General features: G+C 50.3%; 2 protein-coding genes across 11 annotated transcripts in view; one reads left to right on the top strand and one right to left on the bottom strand.

The window, feature by feature from the left end:
• Nrap (nebulin-related anchoring protein) overlaps positions 1-15,955 on the top strand; it is an 80,848-nt gene extending 64,893 nt beyond the window's left edge. For 6 of the 8 annotated variants that reach the window (XM_087551948.1, XM_087551926.1, XM_087551937.1 and 3 more), the window contains 8 exons: positions 241-552; positions 6,903-7,007; positions 8,187-8,285; positions 9,604-9,708; positions 12,768-12,875; positions 13,999-14,310; positions 14,988-15,119; positions 15,704-15,953. In XM_087551948.1, the coding sequence (XP_087408074.1) occupies positions 241-552; positions 6,903-7,007; positions 8,187-8,285; positions 9,604-9,708; positions 12,768-12,875; positions 13,999-14,310; positions 14,988-15,119; positions 15,704-15,808 (1,278 nt within the window). In that variant the 3' untranslated portion in view covers positions 15,809-15,953. 8 annotated transcript variants of the gene reach the window in all.
• Habp2 (hyaluronan binding protein 2) overlaps positions 15,907-19,934 on the bottom strand; it is a 34,145-nt gene continuing 30,117 nt past the window's right edge. Inside the window, exons 11-13 of one of the 3 annotated variants that reach the window (XR_015681873.1) lie at positions 19,711-19,845; positions 16,631-18,307; positions 15,907-16,531 (exon numbers count right to left, since the gene is read on the bottom strand). Coding sequence is in view for 2 of the 3 variants with exons in the window: in XM_087648804.1 (XP_087504930.1) it covers positions 16,367-16,531; positions 18,162-18,307; positions 19,711-19,845 (446 nt within the window). In the remaining variant the exon portion in view is untranslated. 3 annotated transcript variants of the gene reach the window in all.

Here is a 19,934-nt window from a genome sequence, read left to right as displayed (position 1 = left end):
TGAGGTAGTTCTCACTGCTTAGAACAAGAAGAGGTGACTCCCCTCCTCCCAATGAGGCCTGTGATGAGGTCACACACACACACACACACACACACACACACACACAGACACACACACACAGACACACACACATACACACACACACACACACACACACACACACACACACAAGTGGGCACGCACGGGCTCCATGCTGCTGTGAGGTGGGCACGCACTGGCTAAGTTGGCCGTCCCTTCCAGTTTCTCTACAGGCACGAGTTTGTGAAGGAGCGCGGGCAGCTCATTGGGGTGCGGAGTGTGAGTGACGACCCACGGCTGCGGCACTGCCAACGGATGGGCCAGCTGCAGAGTGAGAATTGGTACAGGAAGGAGGCGGCCAGCAGCCAAGCTCAGTACCACCTGCCCATGGATATGGTGCCCCTGGTCCATGCCAGGAAGGCCCAGGCCCTGGCTAGTGACCACGACTACCGGACACAGTGCCATGAGTTCACCGCGCTGCCTGAGGATCTGAAGATGGCCTGGGCCAAGAAAGCGCATGCCCTGCAGAGTGAGGTAGGGTATACGGTGCCGATTAGCCCCACCTTCTTTCCGCCTCACCTTTGAGGTTCTTCTTTGACCTTTGAACCCTCTCCATTGCAAACTTGGCCTATGTCCTCCAGGTTGGGGTCATTTATTCAACTGATATTTATTGAGCACCTATTACATGGCTAGGACTCTGCTGGCTTATCTTGTCTTCCGTCTCCCTTTAGAAATGTCCTCTCACCTGATTTCCTGCTGTGAGTTTTTTATTCCCCTCCCACTGCCCCTCCTCTCTCCTCTTCCCTCTTTCCCTCTTTCCCTCTTTCTCTCTCATCCCTTCGATTCCTCGCTCCTTCTGAGAGAATGCAGTCAGTCATCATCAGCAAAAGTAAAAAATATCTTCCATGCTTTTGGAACCCCTGTGAAGGGCGAGTGATCACGATCGATCGATCTGGCGAGTATCTTATATCTCAGATGGAGATACGTGCCAGGGAGATAAGTGGAACATAGACGTGCTGTGTGCGTGTGTGTGTGTGTGTGTGTGTGTGTGTGTGTGTGTGTGTGTGTGTCTGCGAGAGCGCCTGTGCGAGCATGTTCATGCATGTATGCACATTTTAAGACAGGGCCATTCTGTGTAGCCCAGGATGGCCTCAAATGAGAGGTGTTTCTGCCTCAGCTTCTGAAGTGCCATGACTACCAGTGGTGCCAGCATGTACCCCAACTCGGCTTTGTGATAGGGCATCCATGTGCTTCTCACTGTAAACATCCCAACATCTGAACAAAAAGGCCCAAAGTAGGTGAGGGAATGGGATAGAGGAATCTATGCAGATGGAGTAGTAAGTTCAAGGCTAACCCATGAGCAGGACCAGTTGTAATATGTTTGATGTCAAACAGAAGCCAGCAGGGGGACGGCTCAGTGGACAAGCACTTGACAAGCAAGTGTGAGGACCAGAGGTTGGGTCCCCAGAGCCCACATCAAAGCCAGATGCGAATGACAGCCACTGGCCATTCCAGCACTCAGAAAGCAGAGACCGGGGTCTCCAGGACAAGCTGGAGAGCTTGGCTCACCAGAAATCAGCAAACTTCAGGTTCAGTGAGAGACCCTGCTTCAATAGAGAAGGCAGTGAATGGCTGCAGAATGTGGCTGAGGCCAACTTCAGGCTTGAACACGTTCATGCCCACACACACATACTAACGAACACGCACATATACCACATGCACCCCCCACAAACACACTCATGCCTGCACACATGTGAACACACACATATACCACGTGTACCCTCCACAAATATGCTCATTCATGCTCACACACGTGTGAATGCTCACATATACAGTGTATATTCCCCATAAACACGCTCATGCCCATACACATGGGAACACGCACATACACACTATGGACACTACATACACATGAAAGTGGGTGAACGAAGTGAAGTTTCATGGATGGGAGGAGAGCACAGGGTGGAGCTGGGGATCTAAAGATAGTTCGACTACCCTTTGCTTACAGCTGCTAGGGAGGCTTGACAAGGCAAGCTCGGATCCCACCCTCTGACCTCTGACTCTCTTGTAGGATCTAAAAACAGTAGCAACAGGTATAGACTCCAAGTCTCCCAAAGGGGAGATCTTTCCCTAATCAAGAACAGGGCAGGTGAGGGGAGAGAGAATGCAGCCGTGCTCCATGTCCCCGGAGGAAGGATCTGCAGTTGTATTTCTGAGGTGCACATCCCATTCCTCTGTGCTGGCCTCGTGAGCTTGCACAGGTCCCTCATCCCCGCTCAGGCTTGGACATGGTGACCATAGTTAAGTGATCATGTGCTGTGGTTGAATAGGGCACACAGAGTGGATCGTAGTGCCACCCACCATCTCTCTGGGCCCTACGCCAACCCTAAGTGGAAGGTACTCCCATTTTAGACTGTAAAGTAAGGCAGTTGGGGTTTGTCAGTCTTCCCGCCATTGGATCTTAGGCCCAATGGTGGAAGTGTGTTCAGAGCCCTGCAAAAGCACTTACAGCACTCAGGCCTCAAGCCTACATTTACCAAAGTAATGACCTGCCTCCAAGAAGTCCTCGGGGGAGCTGAGTTAACTCAGGTTGAGAACCCAGTTTGTAGCTGAGAGCTGGTCTATGTGAAGGGCTTAGCCTGAAGCCTGGCCCACAGAATCCTAGGCTGCTTTTGTAAGTTCCCCAACTAGACCTCAGTTCTGCTTCCCGCAGGGCAATGCCTGCTCTTAGTGCAAGGCAATGGGCAGGGTGTCACAGCCACAGGAATGGCTAGAGACTTGCCTTAATTAGAGTTTTACTGCTGTGAACAGACACCATGACCAAGACAAGTCCTATAAAGGACAGCATTTAATTGGGGCTGGCTTACAGGTTCAGAGGTTCAGTCCATTATCATCAAGGTGGGAGCATGGCAGCATCTAGGCAGGCATGGTGCAGAAGGAGCTGAGAGTTCTACATCTTCAATCTGAAGGCTGCCAGTGGAAGACTGGCTTCCAAGCAGCTAGAAAAGCCCATACTCACAGTGACACACCCACTCCAACAGGGCCACACCCACTCCAACAGGGCCACACCCACTCCATCAAGGCCACACCCACTCAATCAAGGCCACACCTCCTAATAGCGCCACTCCCTGGCCCAAGCATATACAAACCATCGCAGGACTATTAGAATAATAATCTTGCTGATATACGATTCCCCATAACTCATTGCTGAATCAGCCAGTGAATGCTTACCCAGCTCTGCCCTTGGCTGTCTAGGTGAACCCCAGTAGTCATTATATTTCCTGGACTCCATTCCAGAATCAGAAAAGGAACAAAGTTTGATCGGTTCCACGATCTCAGACTGTTGGGAGTCACGGGACATTTTCTTTTAACCAAAGGATCGACATAATGCCAAGTTCTATTTTATCAAGGAAAAAAGGGGGGAAAAACCCTAAATGCCACCAAAAAGTATGATTAATGTTGCTGTTATTTTCGCAAAGAAAGAAAACGAAGTTTGATATTTGAAAAGAATCCGGACCGTAGTCTCAAAGGAGAAACGGTAGCTGGCAGCTGAATATTTACATTTTGAAAACAGGGTCCGATTTACAATTCTGAGGGCCCAGAAATGACCACACAATGCTCTGGGCACAGTGTTTAGCTTACAGTTGGTGGGTTGTTAAGGTGTCCGTACTCCCAGCTGTGCTGGACAGTGGTCATGTTCTGGGTGTTAACTTCGTTAGAGTCGTGATCCTATCCACCTTTAGGTGAAAAAGGAGACGCAAGCTGAACACGAGTCTTTGTTCTTTAATTTTTTTTTTTATTTGTGCACACACACGCACAGACACACACACAGACACACACAGACACACACAGAGTGAGTGTAATACCTGCAGAGACCAGAAGAGGGCACCCTACCTCCTGGAACTGCCGCTATAGGCAGTGGTGAGTTAGCCTGTGTGGGTTCTGGACACGGAGGGGCAGTCCTTTGCAGATCCAGTGAGTGCTCTTAACCACCAAGCCAGGCTACCCTTCAACGGGAGTTTGTTAGTTGAGCCACCTCTGTGCTTCCTTGCGCTGGCTGGGAAGAAAGCATTAGGCTATACCAGAAGGTCTGGGACACACTCCTGACTAAACTTCACAAGGCCATGATTGCTGACGTCATGTCCAGGTTCTGCTCCTTCCAGAGTCATGATGTGTACCCTCTGCCCTGGGGGCATCCATTATGAACGCAAGGCAGTGCCTTGTGTGACCTCTTTGGTCCATTATGGGTGTGCTGTTCCCTGCTCCTGTGTAATGTCATACCAGGGCTGTAGGAAGTCTTGAAGGATACATGCCCCACCCTTTCCTAGTGTGGTGACCTCGGGTTGACTGCTGGAATACTCCAGGCTTCAGTTCCTCCGTGAGAAACAAGAATAGCTAAAACATATAGAACCCTGGCCACTTCCTGGGCCAGCCATTAGTGTAAAGACTTTGCAATTTCATTTAATACAAAGGAGTATCATTTATTTTTGCAGGTGCAGATACAATACCATCACCTTCAAAGCCTTCTGCCGTGGCTCACAAGCTGGCAGAGAAATGGCTTTCCCCAAGGCCCTACATCTAGAAAGAGATGGAGCAGGGCTACCCTTCTGGCTCTGGTCTCCTGATCCCTGGTTCGGTTTCTCTGGCTTCCATAGGTGACTATGTTATGACCCACGTGCTCTAGTCTGTATTCCTGATGGCTTCTGGTGTGCTTTACACAGAGCACAGCAGCCGGTGGCTCTTAGTATCCCAGACAGCGTTGGATCGCTAAAATTGTTCCGTGGGTGGAGAACGAGAACCCCTTCTTAGCAAGGCAGAAGGGGCATGCATTGAGATAGATTCTACACAGACACTGCCTAGGTAGTAAGGGTGCTGTTTCGTATTTATACGACAATCACACAGCTTCCTCCGGGGACCTCCTGGGAACAATTGCTTGCACGGTACCCATGGTACCCACGGTACCCACGGTACCCACACTCGTTACCACTCAGGAAGTGAATGTTGTGCTTACAGAATTTGCAAGAGATTGCTCCAAGGTGGGGGAGTGGGGAAAGCTTTGTCCATGATCTCTCTAACGGGCCTCCTGACCTTAGTACGTGTAGGGGAAAAGAGATCTGCCATTTGGGTAAGCCAGATGAGGTTGGGCAGGTTTGAGAAGGTTTAGTCCTTTCTTAGGCTAATTCTCTGAAACCATCTTTGGATAGCTGAGTCTTCTTGGCTCCCCTCCTCTCTTCCCTTCTTTCATGGTGAAGTCTGGGGCGGGTGTGTTTGTTTTTAGGGTCTGTGTGGATAGGGAAAGCTGGGCCAGGGGGCTGAGATATCAATGGACGATCTGTTTATAGGAGTCAAGGCACAGCCAGCTCTTCGGGGAACCCGCATCTTGCTTTCTGTCTTACCTGTAATCGTACTGTTGAGCTGAACAAGAGGCGAGTTGAAAGGGCGCTCCCACACTTCATCTCGCTCATGAAAGGAGCAGAACCTGGCTGTGAAGAGGCCCTGTAGGATTATTCTCTCCAACTTAGAAATTTATCCAATTTTCTCTGTTCTTTATCAGAGTCGGAGGCAAAAGCATTGCCGAGGCAGACTGAAAAGACATGGAATGAAAAGCAACCTTACTGACATGGGGTTTTGAAACCTGCTCCTGAGCCCGAGTGATGCCCTCCCCTTCACCGGTCGGAGAGCAGTGTGGGATTGTCACAGGGGCATTAACCAGCAGACAGTAGATCAGAAACAGACCCTCTTTGAGGCCGGCTGTGAGGAGCACTGTGGATCCTGAAATGAAAGGGAACTAAAGAGGCCGAGAGGCCGGTATCTAGAACGATATTTTGCGTTGCGGCGGGGCTTATATCTAAATTAGAGAAACGCCATCGACTTCGCTTAGGTCCGAATTTCAGATTTCCTTAGAGAGGCCCTTTCTACCTCTAAAATAAAAATACCCAATTTCCATAAGGAGCAGAAGAAAGGCACCTGGGCCATGGCGTCATTTAAGGCAATGCAGGTAGATCAAGGACTCCTAACAAGATTTGACAGATTAGGAGCTCGAATCAGAGCCACAGCAGTAGTTGTTTTCCCCCAGGAACGGTGCTACTGGCCTAGCCTTCTAAGCCTTGAACATAAAGCAAGCGGCTAAGACTTTGCCTGATTTGGCAACATGAGCAAATCGTGCCAGGTTGTAGCTAAGGGGTAGGGGTAAACTGAGGCCTGAAGGGATTCAAGGGGCCCACTCATTGCTGGATCGTCATGTTGAAATCTGTTTCAGTTTTTAAATTCACCTCGTGGTCGACTCTGCCACCCTGTGCGGCCACTACATCAAGAACAAACTCTCACTGTTTCTTGTCCCCGGGGACCCTTGACACTTTTCACGAGAAGGGTTTGCTTTGGCCCCCACGGGTGACAGAGACCAAGTTGCATTTTGGAAAAGTGATTTTCTCCGAGTCGTGGCAGCTTCGATCTGGGGGCTCAAAACCGTTTGATCAGCTGAACCCGGGGTGTGGATCGTTCTTGGTTGACAGGTGGTAGATTGCCTCACTGGCACGGCGAACCCGAATAATCCTGGTTGATCCTCGGATTTGAGCACGTAGCTCTTTCTTTAAACGCTTCTCCGCGGATGTCGTCCCTGTCAGCTTCAAGCCTTGCTGATGGGGCTTCATGTTCCTTTATTGTACTCCTTTATTCGTGGAAAAAAAAAGCACAAACTCAAAACAGCTGGAGTTGGGGGTCCAGCGTCTTCTCTTAGTGAAGGCAGTGAGCTGTTGGGATGAGGCATCATTACAAACGACGTATTATTCATTTTATTGTTATTATTACAAAGCGACGGTCTTCCTGAAATGCCCTGTGGTCCTAGGCATTGGTCTCGACAGAAACCCTTGGTTTTCTTTCTGCAGTTTCGCTATAAAGCGGACTTGATGGGCATGAAAGGAAGTGGATGGCTGGCTCTGCAATCTCCACAGATAGAGAGTGCAAAGAAGGCTGGAGAGCTCATCAGTGAGGTACCGTCTGCCCCACCTTCCTGACTGACACGGGCAACCTGAGCATTCCCTTTTGGATAGAGAGCCCGTGAGACCGTGCCAAGATGGACCCACAGCTGACAGACGCCCAGCATCTTTTCTGAAGCCATTTGCAACCCAAACCTAAAACAGTATTTCCCTACAGCTGATTCACTGCATAGGAGTTGAAGGCGTTAAACATGTTAGGAGCGTCTTACTGTAGACACCGTGACCGGTTATTGTCTAACATGACCTCTATACTCATTGGCAATATGGGGAATCTATATCTACCCACTGAGTTTGCCCCAGTGTACAGGGGTCACTTGGCTGCTATACGAGTATTAAAGTTGCACAGGGATAGCAATACCGACTGATTGGTGGCCTGGGACTTCTGCCCTAGAATTCCCTTGAGGAAATACTGCCATCTTTGGTTTTCTTACTAACAGAGCTTGTTTGGGGAGGGTCTAAGCAAGGTTCAGATGATGCCTAACACTTTCCTTAACAGGGTTCCTTTATACAAAATTCATATATATATATACATATATATATATGTGTGTATGTATATATATGTATATATGTATATGCATATATGTATATATAATTATTTGTTATTTTATTTATTTACATTTCAAATGTTACCCCTCTTCCCAGTTTCCCCTCTACAAACCCCCTATCCATCTTCCCTCCCCCCTGCTTCTATGAGGGAGCTCCCCCACCCACCCACCCACTCCTGCCTCACCACCCTTGCATTGAGCTTCCACAGGACCAAGGGTTTCCCCTCCCCCTCTACATATGCAGCTGGAGCCATGGGTCCCTCCATGTGTACTCTTTGGATGGCGGTTTAGTCCCTGGGAGCCCTGGGTTGTTTTTCCTATGGGGTTGCAAACCCCTTCAGCTCCTTCAGTCCTTCCCTTAACTCCTCCATTGGGGTCCCCATGCTCAGTCCGATGGTCGACTGCAAGTGTCCGCCTCTGTATCAGTCAGGCTAAATATCTGTCACATGCTTTTAATCATAGGGGAAAGCTTGGGCCCCTCCCACACTCCTGACTGTCAGGTGCCTATCAATCCGAGTGGCTTGTCTCCTGACATGCCATTATCATTTGTATATTTGGTCCCAGGAAGCTGGGGTTAAAGATAGAAGTCGTATTTAATCTTCTCTGGTGGGAATCTTTCCTTTTATAGACCAAGTACCGTGAAAAACCAGACAGCATCAAGTTCACTACGGTGGTTGATTCTCCAGACCTCGTTCACGCCAGGAAGAGCTACGAGCACTGTAACGAGGTGGGTTCCTCAACCTCACACACCCTGGCGGTGCAGCGGGCTGCCGTGACCTGGTGCTAGACGGAAGTGTAAGCCGTGCGGGTGATCGTGGGCCAGCTGCAAAGCCCTGCTGCCCGCAGCCTCCCTTTCTCCTTATCTGAAGAAGGGATTGGGTGGGAGAATGGTGACAGCCACCATTTCATACGGTGGGGGGTGAATTTAAAGAGGATTAAGAAAGAGAAAGCAAATGCAGCTTTAAGCAAAGGGCCAGGAGCACGGTGACTCCTCTATGAGTGACATCACCATGGTTTGAGTTATAACCATAGTGATATCTAGTGTTACCAAACGTGAGGTCAGACACACCCTAATTGCTGATGTTTGCAATGGAATTAAAAGTCCTCACGTAACCCGCTAGTGAAGAAGAGAATAGCTAGTTATGTCCAAAGCTCCCTTCTGCCTGTGTTCCCTGTGCACTTTAGCCCTGGTTCCTCTTTTAAGGGACAGGAAGCTGCATGTACTTTCTCCTTTGACCTGGGTTTTATTCCTCACACAGTTATAGGATGGTCAGAGTCCCAAATGCTGCCCCGAACAGTTCCCGTTTTCAAAGCCTAAGTGGCTTTGGGAGCGCTCAGGAACGCCATGTCTACACCTATCATGCCTACACCTGGAGAAATAGATGGGATTCCCCTGCTTCCTAAAGCTGGTGGCAAGGCCCACAACTTAAAAGCACTCATCTGAAAATCGTGTCCTTGTGGGATCTGGGTAAATTATGAAACCCTTAAGTTTTTAAAGCACTAAGACAGGTAGTAAGTTGAATAATTAAAACAGTCAGTCTGCTTTTTTTTTTTTTTTTTTGGTTCTTTTTTTTCGGACCTGGGGACCGAACCCAGGGCCTTGCGCTTCCTAAGCAAGCGCTCTACCACTGAGCTAAATCCCCAGCCCCGTCAGTCTGATTTTGATTACAACAATTCACACTCAACAATGGGGCTTCAAGGCCTGGGGTTGTCTCTAGTTACCAGTGAACACATGCGCTGGGTTGTAGAGGGTCTGAGACATAGCCACCCACTTGTGGCCGAGTGACAGGACAGGCATAGCCAACAAGGGAGTTGTTGGTTTCTGGTCCATCTTGGAACAGATCATGAGGATATTTTGACGGTGTTCACCATCACATGGTCCTGGTCACATAGGCACCTTCCCCACCCAGCAGATAGTTCTAGAAGGATGGTCTTTAAGAGCGGTGATGTCTAGAGGGGGAAAGGAATCAACAGCTTTTGTCCTGGGCTGTAACCAAGGACAGTCGTACCTCAGCTCTGCCTTGACCGTCTTGTCTCACCCGCAGCGCCTGTACAGGTTGGGAGATGCAGACTCTCTACATAGGTACACCCCAATCGCAGACCATCCCGATTTCACCCGAGCCCGCTTGAACGCAATGCATCTGAGTGACGTAAGTAGCAGTAAGCCGGCGTGTGGGCTACATGCCTGCTTCCGTAACACTTCCAGCCCCCAAGAGATTTATTGACTTTTTTTTTTAAAGTCTAGGAAGGAGGACATAAACATGAAAAATCCCTGTACCCAGAGCACAGCAAACTTCCTGTAACTTCCTATCATTTTCCTGACTGGGCCTCAGTTTCCTTATCTGTAAACCGGGAATCGATAAAGTGGAGCTAAACCAGAGTCTCTTGTAGTTCTACCATTGTGACTCTAGGCTGGGCTTCGAGGGCCTCGTCATGTACCTGGAAATGGTCAGGGGTACAGTCCCAGGTGCAGGTATAGACACACTGCTCTCTTAATTTCTTGGACACCTTAGCCATTCAGAGACGTCTGGCGGTGGAGGTGGAAAGACGCCATCTTACTCTGCAGTTTGAAAAGATGTTCCCGATGTAGCGGCCTCCTTTGTGCATGGAACCGTGCCTGCCAACACTCCAGCTTCCCTTGGACGTCTGCCCTTTGCGTGCATAACCAACACGCTGTTTCCTAAACTCGGGCTTGTTGTTGGCAGGGGTTGGAGGCCCCCGGTTGTAATAGAATAGGTAGCCACTCAGCCAGCAATGCTGTGATCCCCAGATGACAGGTAAAGAAACGGTGCAATCAAAAGACACCGTCAGGTCGGAATAACACAGGCTGAGTGTGTCGGCCTGGGGCAGCGAGCGGCCTCCTAGCGTCCAGCCATTCTTCCTTGCCTGGCCTGGCCATTGTGTCCTGGGGCTGCGTGTGGATCGACAGCTGCTGCTGTTCACCCCAGAGGTGGCTGCCTTGCAGGGGTTGGAGAGAGGCGCCTTCTAGTTAGCGTGTGTATTAGTTTGTTGCGGTTGTAAAGCCCTGTGGGATCCCGCACGGTGAATGCTCTCGTGCTTTGTAAATATGAGTTATTACAACCATTTGATGCTTTTGAGGAACGAGCGAGGGATAATTTTAGAAAGCGGCTCTTGTGGGCCGGCCTCCATCTGGGGAAGTTGGACTGCCCCCTCTACAGAGCTGGCCCTCATTAATTCCCAAGGATGGGGAGGCCAGGGCTCCACTGGAGTAACTCTCTGAGGACCTCAGCCCAGAGACTGGGAGGACAGTACTAGTTCATGAGGGTCCCAGCTTAAGGAGGGCAGCCACCTGGGGCTGGCAAAAGCAGTGTGCTTGCTCTCACAACTTGGGGTGTGTGTGTGTGGGAGCTTGCAGAGTCCTGGAGCTGAAATTAGCCATCAGGGCTCATGGGGTGTGGAGAACTCGTGAACCTCGTTTGAAAGAGCACTTCTTCAGGGGCGTGTGGGATGTGCACAATTGGATCAAGTGCTCTGTGAGGAGGATGCAGAGGCAAAGTGACCTTCCTGAGCAAAGAAAAGCCATTGAGATGTGCAAGGCAGCAGAAATAACTCAAAATCAAATGACTCTAATGTGTGAGGACGAGGACAAAACTGTGATCAAGAAGAGGGACACCCAGGGTTCCGAATCAAAGCGCGCGGCGCCTGCCGGCCCGCAGAATGTAAAGAAATGTCGGCAGCAAAGCAGAGACCCCAGCAGCACAGAAAACACAGGGGGACGCCGCCATGAGCAGGCAGTGTGTGGGGTGGGGGCTGGGGGTGCACCTGGAGAAAGAGGGCTCGCACACTGGGGACAACCCCAGTTCGGGCCACTGTGTCTATAGGAGTCCCCGAGTTACCAGATATCCCAAGTTACCTGAGACTGGGGTGCATAGGCCACGGACACAGCTTGGTGTTGAACTTGAAGTTGGTGGAAAGTATGGCAAGGAAAGCACCGGGTGTCCCCTCACAGAGTGTTTGGGGTTCTTGTCTCCACTTCCCTCTCAGACATCTTTGGAAGCCATTGGAACAGGAAGAGGACTGTTGATAGTTGGTGGGTTATTGTCTGACCCTCTTGAGTATCCGGCCCTCACTGTTAAGCTAGACAGTGACTAAGTCTGTGGAAGCAGTTGGCTCTGGCTGTGACCCCAGTGAGGTGATTCCCACGGCAAGGCTTGGTTCTGTGTTTCTTGGGACTGGTATGTTCGGCTCGTGTGTGGTTTGTTGGAGCTGGAGGTCAAGATGGTGTGGTCGTGGCCATCGCAGGTAGATGATGAGATCTGCCCTGCTTGGCCCGGGCACTTCTGCTCCTCTTCCAGTGCTAGGCCCGCAGTAAAAGTGGGCGGAGCACTTTGCTTTCCATCTGCCTGTCTTCCCTTGTTTAACTCCCCAAGTCTTTGCAGAACAGAGAGCAGGTCCTGACTTCCACTTCTAGGCAACAAAGGGAAGGCTCTCAAGGGGCCCTTGACCTGCTGCAGGTCTCAGGATGAGCCGGCAACCATCACAGTCTGGGGCTGGCACTTTGTCATCTGCAGGTGCTTGGCTGTCTCGCTGTCCCGTTTCTCTAAGGCTGAATAGGGGACAGCATCCACTGGGGTCTCCTGAAAACTCCTTTCACGGAGGAATTGCCTTATCTTGGGAAGAAATAGCTACAGAAAGGCAAGAAGCGTTTGGACCTCCCTAGGAGACGCAGCTGTGTATCGGGCCTAAGAGAATGTGATTACAGACCCCACGGGGGTGTGGGTCAACTTGAAAAAGGGGGGAAAGAGGAAGGAATAAGATAGGAACTGTGTGGGTCAGGTACCCTGTCAGGTTCTTGACAATCCGTTTAATTCAGATGAAATTCTGCCCTCCCTGCACAGCTCTGGAGTGCATGAGAGATATACCCTGCCTCCTAGTGGTGGGGTGAGGCATCACAGCTAGACCGAACCTCCAACCTCAGGGAGCCAGAGCCAACTGGTGGGTGAGAGGACCCAGAGAAGAGCATTTTCAGCGAGCTAGACCCCCCAGACCACGACTCCTGAAGAGCAGAAACCCTTTATGGTCAGTCCCACCAATCCTAGAATCAGGAAGTCCCCCTATCTCAGAAGGGCCGGTGGACTCAGATATCCCTGGGGCCTGATTCCTGCTGAGACCAGCTGAGACCAGCTGAGACCAAATGGCATACAGGCAGTGGTTGGTCCTCATTTAGGTGCCTTGTTCTCTCCACCAGAAAGTCTACAGAAATTCCTGGGAGAAGAACCGGGCTGGCGGCTATGACTTCAGGCTGGATGCTATCCCGTTCCAGACTGCACGGGCATCCAGGGATATTGCCAGTGATGTAAGACTCCCAATCCTGCCTGCAGATGATAAAAGCTCTCCCTAGTTATCCAAGTGTGCCGAAAGGCACAGGGCAGACTCTCGGGCCACCAGATTGACTTTCTCCACACTAGAATGGAAACAATGTATATTTCAAAGGGGCGAGAACAAGGGCCTGGCTGTTAGGATTGTAGACAGAAGTATGAGGTTGGGAAGGGTTTGTTTTGGTTTGGTTTTTTGGCAACTTTTTTTGGGAGAGGTACACAGCAGTTGGTGTGGCACACCAGGACGCCAATGAACCGGTGCTTCTGTGTCTGCTTAATCTGTAGCAACAAACCTCTTGTGAAGTTGCTTCTGTGCAAGCATGGGGACTTATGTTCAGACTCATAGATCATAGGTCATAAAGTCAGATGCGGTGGTTCGTGTCGGTAGCCCCAGATGTGATCGCTTGGATATGCACTAGGTAACGTCAGACTTTCTAACACTGCAGAAGGCCAAGAGTTGTCCTCTGTCCTCGACAGGTACATGGTGGCACATGTCCCTCAACTCACACACTCGAATTGATACATGTACACATACACACAAGATAAAATAAGAAGCGTGACTGTGTAAAATGAACTAGATTCTTCGCTTTGAGCAATTTGAGAAGCACTACCTTTGGTCCCTGAATGTGGGGAGGTCAGAAGAAAGAATGACTCACTTCTATTCCTGTTGGAGTGGCACTTACAGCAGCCATGCTGGGTTACAGGTGCATCCTTCCACACCTGAGGTTACAGGAGCACCCTAGCACATCCTATGTTTCAGCTATATACTGTTATATCTGAGGTTACAGGTATACACTACCACATTCTAGGTTACAGGTATACATAAAGGCGTCATCAGTAGGTGTGGATAACATTTCAGGCCCATATCATTGACCTCTCTCAACATTCGTGAGGTGGAAGTTTGCTCTCCTGTTTGATCAGATGTTCAGAGAGGCTACATAGCTGTTCCAAGGCAGTACAGCTTAGAGCTGATTCCAAAGCTTATGCCCTTATCCACTGTTGAGCTTCCTGCTGAAGTCCTGGGGTCTGTCCTCTCTAGGGAGGCTGGCTTTGAAGGGAACAGACACCCCCCTCATCTCTCTCTGCTTCTCTGACCTGCAGTTCCGGTACAAAGAGGCATTTCTGAGGGACCGGGGCCTACAGATTGGGTATCGCAGCGTCAATGACGACCCAAGGATGAGACATTTCCTCCGAGTCGGCAGGCTCCAAAGTGACAATGAGTACAGAAAGGACTTCGCCAAAGGTCGCTCCCAGTTCCACAGTCGTCCTGACCAACCTGGCTTCCTCCAGGCCAAGAGGAGCCAGCAACTGGCCAGTGATGTGCTCTACAGGCAGCCACTGCCCCAGCACACCAGCGACCCAGAAGAGCTGGGCCTGAAGCACGCCCGGAAGGCTCATCAGCTACAGAGTGATGTGAGTGGCCTCCGCATGCACCCTGTTGCATACTGGGGGAGCAGGCTGAGAAGGCGTAATGACAGCCATTCCCAGTTCTGCCACACCTGTAGCAAATGCCTTCTTGGGATTGGGTGGGGTGGCCCTTCTGTCCCGGCGCTGCCATTTTAACAGACAAGGAACCCAAGCCAGGAGAAGTTAAGCAACCTAGAATCACCCGGGAAATAAGCGGCAGACCCAGGGTATTTGATGCGATAGCCCAACTTCCTATTTTCCTTAATTAATTAATTGGCTCTGGGGATTGAGCTGAGGGCCTATTGCGTCTGAAAGCTCGGGGCTCCTGGTGGCTCCATTCTGCTAGTTCCATGGGGTCTTGATAATGACATAAGCCAGTTTTACGCTTTCCCTGATAAGCAACGGAAGCTCAGAGAGGGGAGGCTAGTTTTCCATGGACACACAGCACATTACGATGGGAACTTAGACTTGAGTCAGATGTCCGCCGGGTGTTTTACTCCACTGGAGTTCCCACAGTTTCAATGGGAGGATTTCAGGAGTGCCAGATGCATAGCTCGGGTCTCTGTGCATCAGGTGACTGCTCTTTGTCCTGACTTTAATGACGTCAGCGTGGCTACCTTTTAAATCTCCCGGTGGTCAGAGCACCCAATCCCGCTGACTTCCCTCTTCCTCCTTCCCTCAAGGTCAAGTACAAATCTGACTTGAACCTGACTCGAGGTGTTGGCTGGACCCCTCCTGGCTCCTACAAAGTGGAAATGGCTCGTCGGGCTGCGGAACTGGCCAACAGGAGGGGTCTGGGGATCCAGGGGGCTTCTGTGAGTAACAAGCCACACACTGCACCCTGCCTTGCCAGACCACGGGAGATACAAACTCATTGTTGCTTTTCAAAGTTTATTTTTGGCCAAAGGTCAGCTAGTTCTAAAGAACTGTGAGAGGCAGCTGAACAAGGCACCTAATTTCATGGGTCTGAGATGACCAGGCAGATGACACATGGGTTAAACTTCCTGCAGGCTCCCTCTGAAGTCACAGCCATTAGTTCTGCAGAGTCAAACCTACCAGGACGACATCAATCCCGGGCCAGGGCAGCCCAGGCTGTGCTGACTGCTTGCTCGTTACGTTTGCCGAAAGGGTCAGGGACTTGCTGGCTCCAGCAGTCTACATTTTGAACCCTACTTTGTTCAGGAGAGAGACGCCACATCTAAATGAGAAGCAGGCTTTGCTTCTTTCTCATCTTTGCCTTGAGGGTCCTTTTTCTTGGGCAGGGTGGAAGAGAGGACAAGGGAGGGGAGGGGGATACGTTAGATGTTTGCCGGGCATCTTAGCACGGCTTGTGGGAGCAGCGAGGGGGTTTTCCTGTGAACTCAGGGAAGGGGGGGGGCTCTGTGTGTGGCTTCTGCAGGTGGAAACAGAGGCAGTGGAGCTTGGAGATCATCGGAGCAGGGGAGTGAACCCTGATGCCTCGGAGATCCTACATATCAACAGGAAGAAGACTCTGCTGATGTGAGCCTCCTTGAGAAGGAAGCCGCCTTGAGGGCTGCTTGCCAGGGGCAGGCCTCTGCAGCTTCAGTCTGGACGAGTGGTTAAAAAAAATGGCACACCCTCTCCATTCCCACATCTGCCTTTATTAAAACAACAACTCTGAAAGCAAACAGAACTTGTGTTTTTTCCTTGGCGGGGGGGGGGGGGGTTCTCTCTGATGGCTGCATGGAGACTGCGGAAGACCCTGATGGTGTGGGCAGAAGAGTAACAGTCTCCTCTGGTACTGGACAGGGAGAAATCTCAGATCTGCAGGTCTTTATGGTGGAGAGCATCTCTGAATTCTGGTTTTCTCGAAGGCACACTTGTCAGAAGCGGGGCAGAGGTAATGTATTTCTTGTTGGTTCTCAGGGAGAGGAGGACAGAGTGGGCCTCGTGAGGTGGTGTAGTGCCAGTCTGCAAAGACCCAGGCTGGTCAGCAATGTCTCTGTCTAAAGCATAGACCCAGGATATCCTTGGCTACACAGGAAGCACCCCCTTGTTTAGTGCAGAAGAGGAGGTGCTTCGAGGCTCTGCAGACAGCACCTCAGAGGCCAGCCTCCTTGTGCATGGTGGTTTTTATCCAATTCAGGAACTTGGTGACTTGAGTGTAGACTCCAGGCTTCTTCCCACATTCCTGGCCCCAGCTTACAATCCCATAGACGTAGTAAGTTCCATCCTTCTCACAGGTTAGAGGGCCCCCCGAGTCACCCTAAAGGAAGAACAAAAGGGTTCAGCCTTGGGAACTAGATACAGACATAACCCAAACTGCCTCCAAGGGAAGGGTGGAACAAAGTTGCCTGCTAGCTACCCTGCGCTTCTCTGGAAACCAGCGCCGAGGGTCTTCTCAAGTTTCCCATGATGCACAGCTCCAAAGGGAGAGAAGCTAATCCCAGCTTCAGTTCCTGAGTTTGGAAAAAGCTGGGAGCCCAGGGCTGCATCCACAGTGCTGTGGGCAAGTAGTGCTTCCTGACTCTCCCTTCTAGAATTTTCAGTTCCCGGGGTTCCTCAACTTCTTTCAGTAGCTGACCAAGGTAGGTGATGGTTTGTTTGGATGGACCCACCTATAGGGAGTCAGGCAGAGACTTAGAAGTAGCCTATATCTTTAACCTACTGCCTCTTGCCCAGTGACCTGAGGCCTTGCTCTTTCTGTGGAGAGCTATGGAGAACCATAGAGGAATTGTGCTCCTGAGGGGAATCATGGGGGTTCTTTCTGAAGTGTGTAGGCCAGGGCAGAGATGGGCAGGAGGGAAGCAAAGAGAAAACAGCCTGCTTAGTCACCACAGCTTATTCACCACAACCACCAGCTTTTATCACGTAACTTTGCTCTCCTAATCATAGCCAATGCCTTGTGACCTTACGGTCGTTCACATTATAGGTAACTGAAGTTGGACACATCTTTTCAGGGATTGATTGAGGTCCTATAATACGAGATAGAGTCGGGCTTCAAAACCGTGGCTGCTGGCTTCCTTTCAGCACAGCCCTTGAATTACGTAGAAAACCAAGGGCACTGTGATCCTGGTGAACCTGCTTATCTTCCAAGAGCTCAGGGAAAACCACACCCACACGATTTTCTCCATCCTGAGTATGTGGTTATCCATGGGCCCTTGGGGATCAATACAGAGCCATGGTCTGTGGAGAGAGAAACTCCAGCTTCCTAACCCAGACAGGCTCTGAGTTGACTGATTATCATTGGATCCATTCACAGGGAGGCTCTACCACAGCACAGGATCAGAGTGTGGCTATGCGGGGTTTTCGAGGACAGTTGGGCAGTGTGTAAGGACAAGCAGAAAGCCTAAACAGAGCCCATCCTGGGAGTCTAGGGACAATGTATCCCGTGGGACACAAGGCTGGAGTTAAATGGGGTGTGGGCTTGGATTCAGGGCAAAGATCTGAGGTCCCCTTAGCCTACAGTTGATGGAGTCACCACCTGTAGGAGCGCATTAGGATCTCCATAGACCTCAGCAGCTGAGGATGTGCTGTTATAAGAGCGGAGCAGAGCAGTAAAGGCCCTGGGTTGTTCTGATCTCCGTCTTATCTGTCGCTTAGTACTCTGCTGCTATTCACATTGGTAATGTCTACAGGCCTTTGTAATACGCGATGGTGACACCCACTTCACAGGATGTTGGGAGAGTAAGACGAGACAAAGCAGCAACATGCGGTTACACTTATTATGCTGACCCACCTTGATGTAGGTTCAGATGGGCATGCCCACCTATGTCTTAAGGCTGAAGCAGGTGGCCTGTTGACCCCGGTCCCCATCCCAGTGCTATCATAGGCCTTTCCACTCAGCTTGATCTTCAGTGAGCCTCTACCTCCAAGCACCACGTGGAGTTTCTGACCTGGCAGGTGTCCGATCCAGGCTTCTGCAGGTTCCCTGCACAGATCATACTGTCATCGATCGTGTGGTCATACAGTTGGCGGGAGTTGCACAAAGCATTAGCAATCAGCTTGACTTTAGCATCCAGGAGCTGGCGGGAGCCTTCCCCTGTAGGACAGAAAACAGTCACTACCACGGAGACCGGAATGATACCCACCCTACTAGAAGTCACCATTAGTAAGAAACCACTGACTCTCGGTTCAGGGAAAAGGGTGTTTTTATGGAGGATGGGGAGAAATGAATTTACCAACACTAGAGTCAACCTTTCTGCATCCTCCCCTCCCTATGCTTGGGCACTTTCTAAGCCGTTCTGATCACAGTTGGGCAAATCATCTGCTCTGTTCTCTGCCTTTTTAACCCGTTCATGAATTCTGGAAAGTGGGGTTGGCTCGTAACCACCTTTAAATTTCCTGTATCTACCAGAAGAGCCAACACATAGTAGGTTCTGGAAAAATGAATGGATGAATGCACGGATAGATGAGGATAGATGGACAGATGGACTCATGCATACATACACGAGTGGGCTGAGGTGCCCCGATACATTAAACTATCTGCTTCCTAGAGAGATATTTCCCCTTCTTAAAGATAATGAAATTGCTCAAAGTATCATTGACTTTGAACATGTAATCTTAAGAGCTATTTGTGGAAAAATAAAAGCGTTCTAATCTGAGGCCCTACCGGCTTCCCAACTGAGACATCACCATGCTGAGCAGACCCCATTGAGGAGAGCGAAAGTGGAGGGGCTTAGACAGGCTACAACAAAGAGCCACAGAAACCTTCCTGGTTGACCTTGAGTCCAATTAGTCAGAGATTTTCTTCCCCCTGAGCCTCTGGCAGATGTGTCCCATACATTCTATTTCCCTTTCTTTATGAAACTAAACCTCTTCGAAGTGATTTTTTTTCCCCTGTCCGTTATTAAGGATACTACTAGTAAGAGGTGACATATTTTGAGTGTTTGGTAAAAACTTGAAAATATTCTTATGGACTTCTTTGTATTCAAGATATACACATAATCCGGTGCATATAATCCAAGCCCCGCAGGTAAAAATGACAACTGAGAAAGTAAAATGGAGCGGCTTGAGAAACAACCCAGACTCTTCTACAAGAAGGACTGACATTGAAGAGGGGTCCAAGGCTAGTAGCTCACAACGGCATTATCTTTGCCCTTGAGTACCTGCCCGGCACCACAGGTGCCCACAGGTGCAACGTGCCCATCGTCTCTGCAATCTCCTTAGAGAAGGGGAGTGGTCTTCCCTGGTGTGCAGCCAGTGCTTGAGAAAGGTCACATGTCTAGAACAGGAGGCCAGGGGCCACTGTGGAGACCAGAGACCTACAGGGCATGCCCCATATAAATGGTTGCATTCAACTGGGACCTGAGCAATGAGGCAGATGCGTTCTCTGATGACGCATCTTGAATGTGTTTCAAGAGCAGGAGGGCAGATGCCGTTGGCCCTTTATTCTCTGGATGGTGCAGCTCTCCTGTGTGTATGGGGAGCATGAGGCAGACTCACCTGTTTCCGTTACGCCCCAGCCAGAGATGTGGCACTCAGTCCCAGAGGGAAAGGGGTCACTAGGCAAGCATACAGTCTTCACGTATTTGGATTCCAGAGCACAGTGACCGCCCACTGGCTTTAACTTGAGCAAAGCTGGATGAGAGACAGAAGGGGTGGGGAGGACTGGGTGTGATGTCATCCCTTGATCAGGGAATCATTGACTTTGTGTTGCATTAGAAAGT

Source organism: Rattus norvegicus, chromosome 1 (genome assembly GCF_021556685.1).
Source record: "Rattus norvegicus strain SHRSP/BbbUtx chromosome 1, alternate assembly SHRSP_T2T, whole genome shotgun sequence".
NCBI classification, from domain to species: Eukaryota; Metazoa; Chordata; class Mammalia; order Rodentia; family Muridae; genus Rattus; species Rattus norvegicus.
This window is presented reverse-complemented; position numbering and strand designations above follow the sequence as displayed.